This window comes from Rhinatrema bivittatum, chromosome 15 (assembly GCF_901001135.1).
Source record: "Rhinatrema bivittatum chromosome 15, aRhiBiv1.1, whole genome shotgun sequence".
Taxonomy (NCBI): domain Eukaryota; kingdom Metazoa; phylum Chordata; class Amphibia; order Gymnophiona; family Rhinatrematidae; genus Rhinatrema; species Rhinatrema bivittatum.
In genome coordinates, this window is record NC_042629.1 from 2,147,581 (window position 1) to 2,162,478 (window position 14,898).

Consider the following 14,898-nt stretch of genomic DNA (forward strand, 5'->3'; position numbering starts at 1 on the left):
GCCATTTGGATCCCCTGGCAGTTGGGCCCACGATTTTGGGATCTGAGGGGGATTTTCCTCGATTTTAGGATCCGAGGGGGATTTTCCTCCATTCCTTTCCCCTGTTCACCCAGGCCCTATTGGGGGACAGGGGACTTCAGGCTGCCTGGGGGGCTCCTTCCTGCTGATACGGACAGCATGCAGCCCCCGGCTCCATTCTCACTAGAATTTGTGCTGCTTATGCACAAAACCTTTTTTTTTGCGCAACAGGAGGGCTTTGTGCCCTACGGAGGTGGCCAAAACCTTTCTTTGCTCCCGGAGACCGGTTCAGCTCCTTGTAGGTCGCTGCCAGAGTCCGGCTCAGGTCAAGGCAGGCGGGGGGGGGGGGGGGCGGGGTTGCAAGAAGGTACAGCGACCACCAGAGTACTGCGCTTGCCTGCTACGGCGCGCAGGGAAATGCCTCCGGCCTAGAGGCAATTCTTTCCGGCAATCGGGCGGCAGACCCGAACGCGGCGGACATCCCCCTCTGCCGCAGGCCCAGGATCTTGATCCTGGGCCTGCGGCAGAGGGGGATGACCCCAAGATCCTACGGTTGTTCCACAGGGAGGAATTGGCACCTCTCCCCAAGTTCTGGAGGAACTGGGGCTACAGCCTCCGCCTGACGACCCTCGCAAGGACAGTGCGGATCCAGTCTTTAAGGGCATGTGGCGCCCCCCCTCCGGGTTTCCGTATCATGAGTCCATTAAAAAGTTGGTGGATCAAGAGTGGGATAGCCCGTACGTGGGATTGAAATTCGGTAGGGCCATGGCCAAGCTTTATACCTTGCTGGAGCAGGCCCTAGAGTTGTTTGCACTCCCTAAGGTGGACTCTGCGGTATCTGCCGTCACAAAGAAGACGACCATTTCGGTTACGGGGGCAACAGCTCTGAAGGAAGTTCAGGATTGCAAGCTGGAGATCCATCTCAAGAGGATTTTTGAGGTCTCGGCTTTGAGTCTCCTCGCGGCTATTTGTTCCAGCCTCATGCAGTGGGCATGCTTACGCTGGGTACAGCGTTCCCAGGAGGATCCAACGTTAGGGGATTCGCAAGGTGCTCAGGCAGACAGGGTTGGAAGCAGCCATAGCTTTTGTGGCAGATGCCTTGTATGATGTGGTGTGGATGTCTTCCTGCATTATGGGGGCTGCGGTTTCCACAAGGCGCCTCCTATGGCTCCGTAACTGGTCCGCAGACGTTTCATCTAATTCCCAGCTGGCGTCTTTACATTCAAAGGTCGACTCTTATTTGGCGAAGAGTTGGATCAGATTGTGAAGCAATTAGGAGAATCTAAGGTGTTTCGCTTAGCGGAGGAGAAGCCGCGGGGCAGACGGAGCTTTCCCCCACAGCCGCATTTTTGGGATAGTCGCAGGTTTTGGCAACCGTGCAGCGTGTTGGTGACACAGAGGTTTTTTTCATCTCATGGTCAGTCCTGGGGGCAGTCCTATTAAGGAGGACGTCAGCCCTTCAGAGCCCCCACCACTGTCGGCTCCTCTGGTCCCAAATCGGCCCAATGAAGGGAGGCTGGCCCACTCCGCCGTTCCTTTTATAGGAGGTCAACTGGCTTGGTTTTACGAGGAGTGGGCCAAAATCACCCAGGATCAGTGGGTACTCAGTGTGATAAGGAACGGTTACATTTTAGAATTTGCTTAAGAACATAAGAACATAAGAAATTGCCATGCTGGGTCAGACCAAGGGTCCATCAAGCCCAGCATCCTGTTTCCAACAGAGGCCAAAACCAGGCCACAAGAACCTGGCAATTACCCAAACACTAGGAAGAACCCATGCTACTGATGCAATTAATAGCAGTGGCTATTCCCTAAGTAAAATTGATTAATAGCCATTAATGAACTTCTCCTCCAAGAACTTATCCAAACCTTTTTTGAACCCAGCTACACTAACTGCACTAACCACCTCCTCTGGCAACAAATTCCAGAGCTTTATTGTGCGTTGAGTGAAAAAGAATTTTCTCCGATTAGCCTTAAATGTGTTACTTGCTAACTTCATGGAATGCCCCCTAGTCCTTCTGTTATTCGAAAGTGTAAATAACCGAGTCACATCTACTCGTTCAAGACCTCTCATGATCTTAAAGACCTCTATCATATCCCCCCTCAGCCGTCTCTTCTCCAAGCTGAACAGCCCTAACCTCTTCAGCCTTTCCTCATAGGGGAGCTGTTCCATCCCCTTTATCATTTTGGTTGCCCGTCTATGACGTGTTCCTAATCTCCCCCTGCAGCTTGGTGCGGGAGACTTGCACAAGTTGCAGCGCTTTGGGGCCATGGTCCTGGTGCCTCCAGACAAACTCCGAACGGGTCAGTACTCAATTTACTTTGTAGTCCCGAAGGAGGGATCCTTTTGCCCCATTCTCGATTTGAAGCGGGTGAACGTGGCGTTGAAAGTTCCCCGTTTTCGCATGGAAACGTTGCAGTCTGTGATAGCGGCGGTGTGCACCCAGGAATTCCTGGCATTGCTGGATTTGACTGAAGCATATCTCCACATTCCCATTTGCCGAGATCATCAACGCTTCCTGAGGGTTATGGTCTTAGGGCAACACTTCCAGTTTCAAGCGCTCCCGTTAGGATTTGCCATGGCGCCTTGTGCCTTCACCAAGGTTATGGTGGTCATAGCGGTGGCATTGAGGTGGCAGGCAGTCCTCGTCCATCCTTATATTGACGATTGGCTCATTGGGGTGAAGTTGGAGAACAGTTGTCGTACAGCAATGCAAGTGGTCGTTTGGACTTTGCGGTTGTTAGGCTGGGTGGTGAATTTGGCCAAGAGCCACCTAGTTCGTCTCAAACTCTGGAGTATCTGGAAGCATTTTTCGACACAAGCCAAGTTAGAAACTTTCTGACGGAAGAGAGAGCGCGCAAACTACAATCTCAGAATCAGCGCTTGGCACAGTTACTTGTCCCCAGAGCTTGGGATGTGTTGCAGGTCCTTGGTTCCATGACTTCCATATTAGATATGGTGCCGTGGGCCTTTACTCATCTTCTTCCCCTTCAGAGGGCTCTTCTGGCTCAGTGGAGTCCGCTGTTGGAGATGTATCACCAGCCTGTTCCTCTCTTCCCTTCGACCAGGGACAGTCTGTCTTGGTGGCTGCACACACCCAACCTCATGCAGGGGGTCACCTTGGAAGTTCAAGATTGGATGATTCTGACTACGGATGCCAGCCTTTCGGGATCGGGGACAGTTTGTCAAAGTCAAGCGGCTCAGGGCACCTGGTCAGCCGTAGAGACTTCTTGTTTTATCAATCGCTTGGAAGCCAGGGCAGTGTGTTTGGCTTTGCTTGCCTTTTAGCCTTTAGTTCAGGAGCGTTTGGTGCGAGTTCTTTCGGACAGTGCGACAGCGGTAGCCTACATCAACAGACAAGGAGACACCAAGAGCCATGCAGTGTCTCTGGAAGTTCAGGAGCTGATCCTTTGGGTGGAACAGCACTTGGTTCAAATAATGACGTCTCAATTCGCAGGAGTCGAAAATGTTCAAGCAGATTATCTAAGTCTAATGCTATTTGATCCCAGAGAATGGGAGTTCCCTGTACGTACCAGGATCAGTCCAGGACACCTGGGTTGTGACTCCGCACCAGTAGATGGAGACAGACTAAAACTTGTGGGCGGAGCCATATATGCCCCTGTGCCAGTCACAGCCCCTCAGTCTTACTCTGTCTCCAGTAGATGGTGCAGGTCCGGTCACAGCCCTGCCTGCCCTGGTTCTGGTATTCCGTCAGGGTCGGTTCCTTTTTTGATTTGTTAGGCCAGTTTTAGGCTACGGATTTCTATTTGGGAATATTTTTTTTTCTCTAAATTGTCCTTAGGTCCCTTTCGCCCTGCCTCCCAGGGGGGTTGTGAGGTTCTGAGGGGACCACCCCCCCCTGGTTGAGGCCGCTGCTAGGGTCGAGGACCCAGCTGGCCTAGTAGCAGCGTCAGGGGTGACAACCGGGGAGCCCGGTTCACTCACCCCTGCTGGATTAGGGCTCCAGGACCGTGGACAGCGACAGGCGCTTTTCTTAAAAAAAAAAAAAAAAAAAAGGTTTGTGTTTATTTCTGTGCCGGCTCTCTCTTGCTTCGCATCGCCGCTCGTAGTGGGGGCGCCGCCGACGGGGGGAGGCCGTTCGTTTGAATTTTTTATTTTTTGTCGCTCCTCTTACCCCGTTTTCGCGCCTCTTCGCCGGCATGCCTCGCGGCTCGGTCTGCCGGGCCTGTGGCTCGGCGCGTGCGCGCGAGAGTCTGTGCGCGGCCTGCATCCCGGGCGGAGAGGGGGTCGTCTGGGGCGCCTCGGGGGGCTCGTTCGCGGCCCGCGCGATCGCCTCCGCGCGGGGGGGGCGCTGGAGAAAAGCCCCAAGAGCTTTTCCCCGCTTAGCGCGGGAGTGGCGGCCATTTTGGCCACGGGCCGCGAAATGGCGCGGGGAAACGGCAGGGCCTTCGGCCTTGCCTCCCGCGCTTTCCCCGCAGCGGATCGCGGTCGGAGGGGGGTCCCTCGGGGGACACAGGGTCCCCGGGGAGTCCCGCTGATTTTCCTCTGATTCGAGCTCGCTTTCGGAGGACCTTGCGCTTTTGTTGCGCAAGGTCCTGAATACAAAAAAAGCAAGCGCGGCCGGAGTGAGGCTCGCAGAGCTCCACCGCAGAAGAGGTCCAGGAAGCCCTCGGGGGTCGCGGAGGGGCCCCAGGGCGCCTTGCGGGGGAAGCGGCCTCCACGTGGCGTCCCACAGGAGGCGGACACCGATTCCTCCCCCGAGGCGGACGCTGATTCCTCTGAGGAAACCCAGAAGGGACCCGACGATGGGGGAGCGGACGGCTCCGCTACGTCCGGCATAGCAAAAGGCTCACAGGCAGTGGAGGGGGATGATCCCAAAGTGGTCAGGCTCTTCCGTAGGGATGAATTGCCACCTCTAATTCCAGCCATTATCCAGGAACTGGGAATAAACCCCCCTCCGGCGGTGGTTCGTCAGGAAGCGAACATGGATCCGGTCCTGTTAGGCCTCACGGGTCCGGCAGTTGCTTTTCCGTTTCCATTTTTCTTCAACGGGACATCATGTTCCGGGAATGGGACACTCCGGAGTTAGGGTTGAAGGTCAGCAAGGCCATGGACAAGCTTTACCCGCTCCCGGAGGATGCGCTGGACCTTCTCAAGTTTCTCAAGGTGGATTCGGCGGTTTCGGCGGTAACGAAGAGATCTACTATCCCGGTTACGGGTGCGACAGCCCTTCGGGACCTTCAGGACAGGAAGCTGGAAGTACAGCTCAAGAAGATTTTTGAGGTTTCAGCGCTAGGAATTCGGGCCGCCATGTGTACGAATTTCGCTTTGAGAGCTGGCTTACGCTGGGCTCAGGTCCTTCAAGCCAATGCGGATCTTTCGGCAGACGAGGCAGCGCAAGCGGATAAGTTGGAAGCGGTAATAGCATATGGCGCAGATGCACTCCACGATCTGCTGTGCACTTCGTCTAGATCCATGGTGTCGGCTGTCTCGGCGCGCCGCCTCCTGTGGCTACGCAACTGGGCGGCGGATGGCTCTTCTAAGGCTCACCTCGGGGCGCTGCCATTCAAGGGTAAATTGCTGTTTGGCAAGGAATTAGATGACTTGATGGCTTCCCTGGGGGAAAATAGGGCTTTCAGGTTGCCCGAAGATAGAGCCAGGTCACGGACTTCCTTTACCAGCCAGGTCCCCGCTTTCGTGGGCCCAGGAAGGCGCGACCTCAAAGGTCGTCGGGGCACTCGTACAGGTCTTCCTCCTCCCGTACCCCACAGTGGCAGCAGCAGCAGTCCTTTCGTGGGAGGCGCTTTGGTAGACCAGGGGGTACCCTGGCCATCACGGCGCCCAAATCTTCACAATGAAAGGGGGTCGGCCCTTCTCCCCGCCGCAGCCTCAGCACGCCGTTCCCAACGTCGGGGCGCGGTTGCTGTCGTTTTACGAGAGATGGGCCGGAATAACGTCGGACCAGTGGGTCCTCACCGTGATAAGACACGGCTACGCGTTAGATTTTGCTCGCATTCCAGTGGACAAGTTCCTTGTGTCACCCTGCAAGGCTCCCGAGAAGAAGACGGCGGTGCTAGACACCATCCGCCGCTTAGAGGACTTGGGAGCTATCTCCCCCGTTCCGGTCAGCCAACAAGGCAAAGGCCGTTACTCCATTTACTTCATCGTACCAAAGAAGGACGGCACGTCCCGACCAATTCTGGATCTCAAAGGGGTGAACCGATGCCTTTGCGTTCCTCGCTTCAAAATGGAGACGATCCGGTCAGTCATCGCCGCGGTCCGGCCAGGCGAGTTCCTGGCCTCCCTGGAACCTCACGGAGGCGTATCTTCACATAGGCATCCAGCCGTCGTTCCAACGCTTCCTCAGATTCTGCATTCTGGGTCGGCATTACCAGTTTCGGGCGCTCCCTTTTGGGCTCGCAACGGCCCCTCGTACTTTCACGAAGGTGATGGTCGTGGTGGCGGCGCAACTGCGCCGAGAAGGTCTCCAGGTCCATCCGTATCTGGACGATTGGTTGATTCGGGCGAAGTCCGAAGATCAGTGTCGGATGGCGGTGGCCAGGGTCCTCCATCTGTTGCAGTCCCTGGGATGGGTGGTCAACTTCAGCAAGAGTCATCTGACACCCACGCAGACCTTGGAATATCTGGGAGCTCTTTTCGACACGAAGCAGGGCAAGGTGTTTCTGTCGCTCGACACGGATGGTCAAGTTGCAAAACTCAGGTACAACGCTTGTTGTCTCTCCGCCAGCCGCGGGTCTGCGACTACCTTACGGTCCTCGGGTCTATGGCTTCCACGCTGGCGCTGGTGCCATGGGCGTTCGCTCATCTGCGACCCTTACAGTCATCCTTGCTTTCCCGCTGGAAGCCGGTCTCGGAGGATTTCCACTTACCGCTTCCTCTAGCGGGACACGCGAGGTCCAGCCTGCGTTGGTGGCTGGACCCCAGTCATCTTTCCGCCGGAGTCTCTCTCCTGGTGCCCAGTTGGACAGTGGTGACCACGGATGCCAGCCTCTCCGGTTGGGGAGCGGTCTGCCTAGGGAGCTCAGTTCAAGGCCTATGGTCAGTGTCGCAAGCCCAGTGGTCTATCAATCGCCTAGAGGACCAGAGCGGTCCGTCGGGCCCTGCAGGCTTTTCTACATTGCTGCGGGGAAAGGCAGTCCGGTGTTGTCGGACAATGCGACCACCGTGGCATACATCAACCGGCAGGGGGGGACCCGGAGCCCCCAGGTGGCAGAAGAAGCTCAGCGCTTGATGGCCTGGTCGGAGCTACATCTCAGCAACCTCGCAGCGTCTCACATTGCGGGAGTCGACAACGTGCAGGCGGACTATCTCAGCCGTCATCGTCTGGATCCCGGAGAGTGGGAGCTGGGGGACGAAGCGTTTCTTCTCATTTGCGAAACGTGGGGGGTGCCCCACATGGATCTGATGGCCACGTGGCACAACGCGAAGGCCCCGCGATTTTACAGTCGACGTCGAGAGCGGGGGGCAGAAGGCGTCGATGCGTTGGTGCTTCCCTGGCCGACGGATGTGCTGCTCTACGTGTTTCCCCCGTGGCCGATGATCGGCAAGATTCTACGGCGCATAGAGTTGCAATCCGACCAACGTGATCTTGGTGGCACCGGAGTGGCCTCGCCGGCCGTGGTTCGCAGACCTCGTACAACTGGCAGTAGCGGCCCCCCTTCGGTTCCAAGGAATGGCGGCCCTACTCCATCAGGGCCCCATCTGTTTGGAGGATGCGGATCACTTCTGTCTCGCGGCATGGCTTTTGAGAGGAATCGACTGAAGAGAAAAGGTTATTCAGATGCGGTGGGGGCCACGCTACTGCGTTCCAGGAAGCAGTCGACGTCTTTGGCTTACGTCCGTGTCTGGGTGGTCTTTGAGGACTGGTGCGTGCAGCGAGGGGTGGACCCCATCTCGGCTTCCGTCTCTGATGTTCTAGCGTTCCTCCAGGCGGGTCTGGCCAAAGGTCTGGCGTGCAGTTCCCTACGGGTCCAAGTGCGGCGCTGGGGTGTTTGCGAGGTAAGTCTCTGGCGCTTCACACCCGGATATTGCTCGTTTTCTTCGGGGGGCTAAGCACCTTCGCCCCCCGTTACGTCTTCCTTGTCCGGCTTGGAACCTCAATTGGGTTCTCTCCGCTCTATGCACGGCGCCGTTTGAGCCCTTGAAGCGCGCAACTCTTAAGGATCTCACTTTAAAAACGGCATTCTTGGTGGCGATTGCCTCGGCACGGCGTGTTTCCGAGTTGCAGGCCCTGTCCTGTAGGGAACCTTTCTTGCGTATCTCCGATTCGGGGGTTTCCTTACGGACGGTTCCTTCCTTTCTTCCGAAAGTGGTCTCGTCGTTTCACGTGAATCAATCGGTGGAGTTGCCCGCTTTTGCATGCGGAGACTCCTCTGCTACCGAAGAGAGGGAGTTACGGAAGCTTGACGTGCGGAGATCCCTTCTCCGATATCTGGAGGTCACTAATCCGTTTCGGGTCACAGATCATCTGTTTGTCCTGTTCTCTGGACCAAAGAAAGGAGCTGCAGCGTCCCGCACAACTATCGCTCGTTGGCTCAAAGAGGCCATTGGTTCGGCGTACTTGGTGCAGGGAAAACCTCTTCCCGTGGGGCTGCGGGCTCACTCGACTCGATCCCAAGCAGCGTCTTGGGCGGAAGCTTCTCAGGTGTCGCCTCAAGAGATTTGTAGGGCGGCCACCTGGAAGTCGTTGCATACTTTTGTCCGGCATTACCGGCTGGATGTCCGGGCTACCGATTCCGGGGGTTTTGGAGAGAGGGTACTCCGAGCGGGACTCTCTGCTTCCCACCCTCAGTAGGTTGCTCTGGTACATCCCAGGTGTCCTGGACTGATCCTGGTACGTACAGGGAAAGGAAAATTAGTTTCTTACCTGATAATTTTCGTTCCTGTAGTACCAAGGATCAGTCCAGGATCCCGCCCGCGGTGCTGCGCTGAAGTAATGGAGAGTCCGCTCTGTGTTTTGATTTGCTCTGTTCCGCTTGTTCGCTCTCTCGGTTGGAGAGTCCGTTTCCAGAAGGGGGTGTTTCTTTCCCCGTTAGTTAGCGGTATCTAGTTTGTTTACTTCTCTGGTTGTGTTCTACTTTGACATTCCGTAAGACTGAGGGGCTGTGACTGGCACAGGGGCATATATGGCTCCGCCCACAAGTTTTAGTCTGTCTCCATCTACTGGTGCGGAGTCACAACCCAGGTGTCCTGGACTGATCCTTGGTACTACAGGAACGAAAATTATCAGGTAAGAAACTAATTTTCCTTTGTCAGTGTTGCAGCTCATTTGCACGAAATGGGGCTACCCTCAGGTCGATCTCATGATGACACACCACAATGCGAAAGCTCCTCGTTTTTTCAGCAGACGAAGAGAATTCGGAGCAGAGGGCGTAGATGCTCTGGTCCTTCCTTGGCCGCGGGGAGTTCTTCTATATGTTTTCCCTTCTTGGCTGCTGGTGGGAAAGGTCTTGCAGCGGATAGACATCTAGGAGAAGTGGTGCTAGTAGCCCTGGAGTGGCTGCGCTGCCCATGGTTCTCCGATCTGATAAACCTCATGGTCGAAGACCCATTATGACTCAGTCATCTCCCTCGCCTCCTGTGACAGGGCCCTGTATTTTCTGACCAGGAAGATTGCTTTTGTCTAGTGGCTTGGCTTTTGAGAGGAGGTGTTTGAGGTCGAGAGGGTACCCGGAACCGGTAGTTACTACCATCCTCCAGTCTAGACGGAAGTCCACCTCGTTGTCTTACTTCCGGGTCTGGAAAGTCTTCGAGTCCTGGTGTGTGGCTATGGGGGTACAGGCATTGTGAGCTTCAGTGTCACATGTCTTTCCTTCAGGACGGCCTGGTCAAGGGCCTCGCTTTCAACTCTCTTAGAGTTCACATGGCAGCTTTGGCTTGTTTGAGGGGAAAGCTGGATGGGTACTGCTTGTCCTCTCATCCTGATGTGATCAGGTTTATTTGAGGAGTCAAGAATTTACATTTATTTATTTATTGGTTTTTATATATCACCGCTCATCAGAGATATCGCGTCGGTGTACAGAGAACGAAAATATACGCCGGAGCGTTATACATGAAACAAGAATAATAGTTTAAATCTTATACAAAGCAACTAATACAAAATAAATCTTATATAAAGCAGCTATTAAAACAGAGCTATAACTTAAAACATATTAATAAGGTAACATATAAATGCGAAGATTAGCGGAAAAAAGTGGGGAGGCTGGGTGGGAAAAGAATAATAGTTTAAATCTTATAAAATGCAACTAATAAAAAGAGAGCTATAACTTAAAACATATTTATGAGGTAACATATAAAGCATAGATTGGCGGAAAAAGGTGGGGAGACAGGGAGGGAAAACTATATAATTTGGGAGAGACGGGCAAAGAAAGGCGTTGAAATTTGGAGAAAACATATGGGCGAAAAGAAAAACACGAGTAGGGAGGTGTAGCGAATATATTATGAATGGAGAGAAAAGCATAGTTAAGGGAGTGTAGAGATTACATAAGGGTTATATGGGGAGCAAGAGTAGCAAAGGTGAACGTGAGAGAGTGGCATAATATAAGAATATATTTATTATGAGGGGGGGGGAGGTAGAAAGTGGTAGAGCGTGCAGGAATCATGTGTAGGTTTGGGTGAATAGCCATGTCTTGAGTTTTTGTTTGAATATCTTGGGAGATAATTCAAGACGTAGTTCAGTAGGCATGGAATTCCATAACGTGGGGCCAGCTAAGGAAAGGGCACGGGCTTTGGTAGATGCATAGTTGAATAGTTTGGGAGAAGGGGTTTGCAATGTGGCTAGGTATGGATTTCTAGTTGGTCTGTTAGATGTATGCAGTTGTAAAGAGTTAGAGAGCCAATTCATTTCAGGATTGTGGAGGGCTTTGTGGATGAGGGATAGTGTCTTGTATTGAATGCGATATTGAATGGGGAGCCAGTGTAATCCCTTTAGAATAGGGGTAATATGATCCTTTGAGGTAGTGTTAGTGAGTATACGGGCGGCAGTATTCTGCAGGATCTGTAGAGGGTGGATAGAGTTTTTAGGAAGGCCTAGTAAAAGTGCATTACAATAGTCAATTTTTGAAAAGACCATTGCCTGTAAGACAGTGCAGAAGTCGGAAAAGTGGAGTACAGGTTTGTTTTTTGTGTGTGTGGATCTTGAAGTAGCATTCTTTGAGTATTGTGTTAATACATATTTTGAGTGTCATTTGGTCATCTAGTATGACTCCTAAATCCCGGACTTGGTGAGAGAATTGGTTGTAAGTGTTGTGGTGAGTAAGGGTGTGGGAGGCGATATAATCATGAGTTCCGTTTTTGTGGTATTAAGGGCAAGTTGGATGCTACTTAAAAGGCTGTTAATAGAGGTAAGAGTGGCATCCCAGATTTCAAGAGCTTTCGGTATAGAGTCAGTTATAGGAATGAGGATTTGTACATCATCGGCGTACAAATAGTGTGGAATCTTAAGGTTGGTGAGGAGATGGCAGAGGGGTAAAAGGTAAATATTAAATAGAGTAGATGAAAGTGAAGAGCCTTGGGGGACTCCCTGCGTAAGGGGAATTTCTTTTGATTCGTGATTGCCAATTTTGACTTTATAATTACGGTTGCATAGGTACGTACTAAACCAATTGTATGCAAGGCCAGTTATTCCAATCTCGCAAAGTCGCTGGAGTAGTATTTGATGACTAACTGTATCAAACGCAGCTGATATATCTAATATTGCTAGCAGATGGGATTGCCCTTTATCTAGACTCTTGATAATGTAATCAGAAAGTGATAGAAGGAGGGTTTCTGTGCTTTGTAACTTACGAAAGCCATAATTGGATGGAGAAAGGATTTGGTGATCATCCAGGTAATCGCTGAGTTGGCAGTTGATAGTTTTTTCTAGGATTTTTGCAATAAATGGGAGTTTGGAGATGGGGCGGTAATTGGCGGGATCAGTTGGGTCGAGCTTAGGTCGACCCACCGATGAGGAGAGTTTGTCCTCCTTGGAACCTCAATCTGGTCCTTCGGGGTTTGTGTGAGGCTCCGTTTGAACCTATCCACAGAGTGACTCTTAAAGATTTGACTCTAAAGGTTGTTTTCTTAGCCATTTGCTCTGTGAGGAGAATTTTGGAATTTCAAGCTCTGTCATGTCAAGACCCTTTTCTTAAAATATCTGACGTGGGTGTATCTTTGCGAATGGTGCCATCCTTTCTCTCGAAAGTGGTGTCCACCTTCCATGTTAATCAGTCTATTGAGTTACCGGCCTTTCTGGATTTGGCAGCTTCTGAGTCTAATGCTTGTAAGCTTAGGCTACTGGACGTCCATAGAGCGTTACTTCGCTATCTTAAAGTCACAAATGGTTTTAGACTGTCTGATCATCTTTTCATTTTGTGGAGTGGTCCGAAGAAGGGGGTCTCAGGCTTCCAAAACTACCATTGCCAGATGGCTTAAGGAGGCTATTGGCTCTGCTTACATTCTCAAGGGTAAGCCAGTTCCGGAAGTCTTGAGGGCCCATTACACTCTATCTCAGGCAACCTCTTGGGCAGAGGCTCACTTTGTGTCAACACAAGAGATTTGTAGAGCGGCAACTTGGAAGTCTTGCATACTTTTACAAGACATTATCAGCTGGATGTGACGGATCGGGAGTCTTGGTCTTTTGGCGAAAGCATGTTATGAGCGGGACTTTCCAACAGCAGGGGAGAAAGACTGATACTTCATGCATATCCAGCATAGCTCTCTGCTTCAAAGGCAGGGGGGAATGAAGAAAAGTAGATCTATATACAGACAACAACCAAAAAGGACTGAATTACATAGTCTGGGTAAACAAATAAGCATGGGTGTAGCTTGCTTATTGCGGTGGTTACTACCCCTAACTAATTAAGCTAGATATTTCACTTAGATGCAGTTCCAGCACTGCTCTCTACATTAATGGCGGGGGTGGAAGGGAAATAGAACCAAAAGGTTACTAAGGGCCAAGAGTTACAGATAAGTATGAGAGAAAAAAAAAGTGGGAAAGCTTGCTGGGCAGACTGGATGGGCTGTTTGGTCTTCTTCTGCCGTCATTTCTATGTTTCTATATGTTTCCAGGTCCCACTCTGTTTAGGAAGCTTTGGTACATCCCAGGAGTCTGGACTGATCCGGGTACGTTCAGGGAAAAGAACATTTGGTTCTTACCTGATAATTTTCATTCCTGTAGTACCACGGATCAGTCCAGAACCCACCCAAGTATTGAGGAGGGTGGAGAGTCGTCCACTTAACTCTTGTAAATTAGACATCAGAAGTTTATATTGAAATGTTTTTTTACGGTGTTTTTTGCATTTAGTTTGGATACAGATCAGTACTGAGGAACTGTAGGTGTCATCAGTGTATATAAAGCAGTGTCAGTTTTACTTTCTCTGTCTCCACCTGCTGGCATGGATGAATAAACCCAGGAGTCTGGACCCATCCATGGTACTACAGGAACGAAAATGATCAGGTAAGAACCACATTTTCCTCTTTGTTACTGGATATTCTCTTTACAACACTTGTCCTGACCTTGGCCCAGTCCTGGACTCTCTTACACTGTGGGAGCCCTCTCCTAAATCCTGCCGGCCCCTGTAACCCAAAGGCTCAACTTGAGACGAAGAGGACTTGTATAGGTGTAGTCCCAGATCAGCTATCAGTGTGAACCTAGTAGGTTTGCCTGCTAGGCTGCAACAACCATGCCAAAGTACCAGGGTCCACTATTCTTACACTAATAGTGGTTTATGTACCTTTACATCAGTGAAAAACAAGATTAATGTAGATCCAGATGATATGAAAGGAAAACAGATGGGTTTAGAAAGTTGCTACATTCCCTGTACACAATCTTGCTCCCTTTTCCCCATAGCACCTTTCATTTTGAAGCAGGGACATTTCAGTCATTACTGCCTATGTGTTTGTACAGTATATTTTAGAGAAATCTAAATTTTTTGTTTTTTATTTGAGGGCTGTACCAGATGAGGAAAGAGAAGCCAAATACTTCCGTGTTGTGACCTCTTCGTTATTGGCGTTAAAAAAGCTGCTCTGTATGTTACCTGTTAATGAAAGCAGTTCCTTGGAGGAGAAATTAAAATATCTTGTGTCACAGAGCAAGTTCTGGAAGTATAGCAGACACAAAATAGCAAAGGTATGTATGAACCTTATTCACTGACTCTGTCTTAGAGTGTATTACTATTATTCTTCAAGTGCATATTCCAGACGCATGTAACCATGTTTCTTTTAATTGTTGCATCTGATACCTAATATCTGAACTAGAGGTGGCTCAAGTCAATCTGCTGTCTGAGGTGAGAAATGAGTGTGTTCCCCTTTACACAAGGCACAGCACAAGCCAAATCATCGAGAGTCAAGGGGGGGGGGGTCCCCTTGGAGTCTGGCCTAAACCAGGGGTCACAGTTCCCAGAGAGGTAGCAGATAAGTGTTATTGATAACATTTCTAGGAAACTGCCAATCCTGCCACACTCCCAGGAACCCTTCAACTTGCCTCCCACATTTCGCCAACCCTTGCCCACTGGAGAAGTGGGAGATGACTGAATGGTAGTATCTATGTATGGCGGACTCTCTCTAGCTTGGAGTGAGGGTATTAAGAACATGCCATTCTGGGTCAGACCAAGGGTCCATCAAGCCCAGCATCCTGTCTCCAACAGTGGCCACGTCAAGCCAGAAGAATCTGGCAAATACCCAAAAACCAAGTCTATCCCATGTTACTGTTGCTAGTAATAGCAGTGGCTATTTTCTAAGTCAACTTAATTAATAGCAGGTAATGGACTTCTCCTCCAAGAACCTATCCAACCCTTTTTTAAACCCAGCTACACAAACTGCACTAACCACATCCCCTGGCAACAAATTCCAGAGTTTAATTGTGCGTTGAGTGAAAAGAACTTTCTCCGATGTTTTGAATACGCCACACGCTAACTTCA

The 14,898-nt window shown here is 51.2% G+C and overlaps 1 protein-coding gene across 1 annotated transcript in view; it reads left to right on the forward strand.

Annotated features, from left to right (window-relative positions):
• Window positions 1–14,898, forward strand: part of LTN1 (listerin E3 ubiquitin protein ligase 1) — a 745,678-nt gene that overhangs the window by 6,378 nt on the left and 724,402 nt on the right. The window contains exon 3 of the mRNA XM_029579179.1: window positions 13,928–14,108. Within this exon, the coding sequence (XP_029435039.1) occupies window positions 13,928–14,108 (181 nt within the window). The remainder of the gene's footprint in view (window positions 1–13,927; window positions 14,109–14,898) is intronic.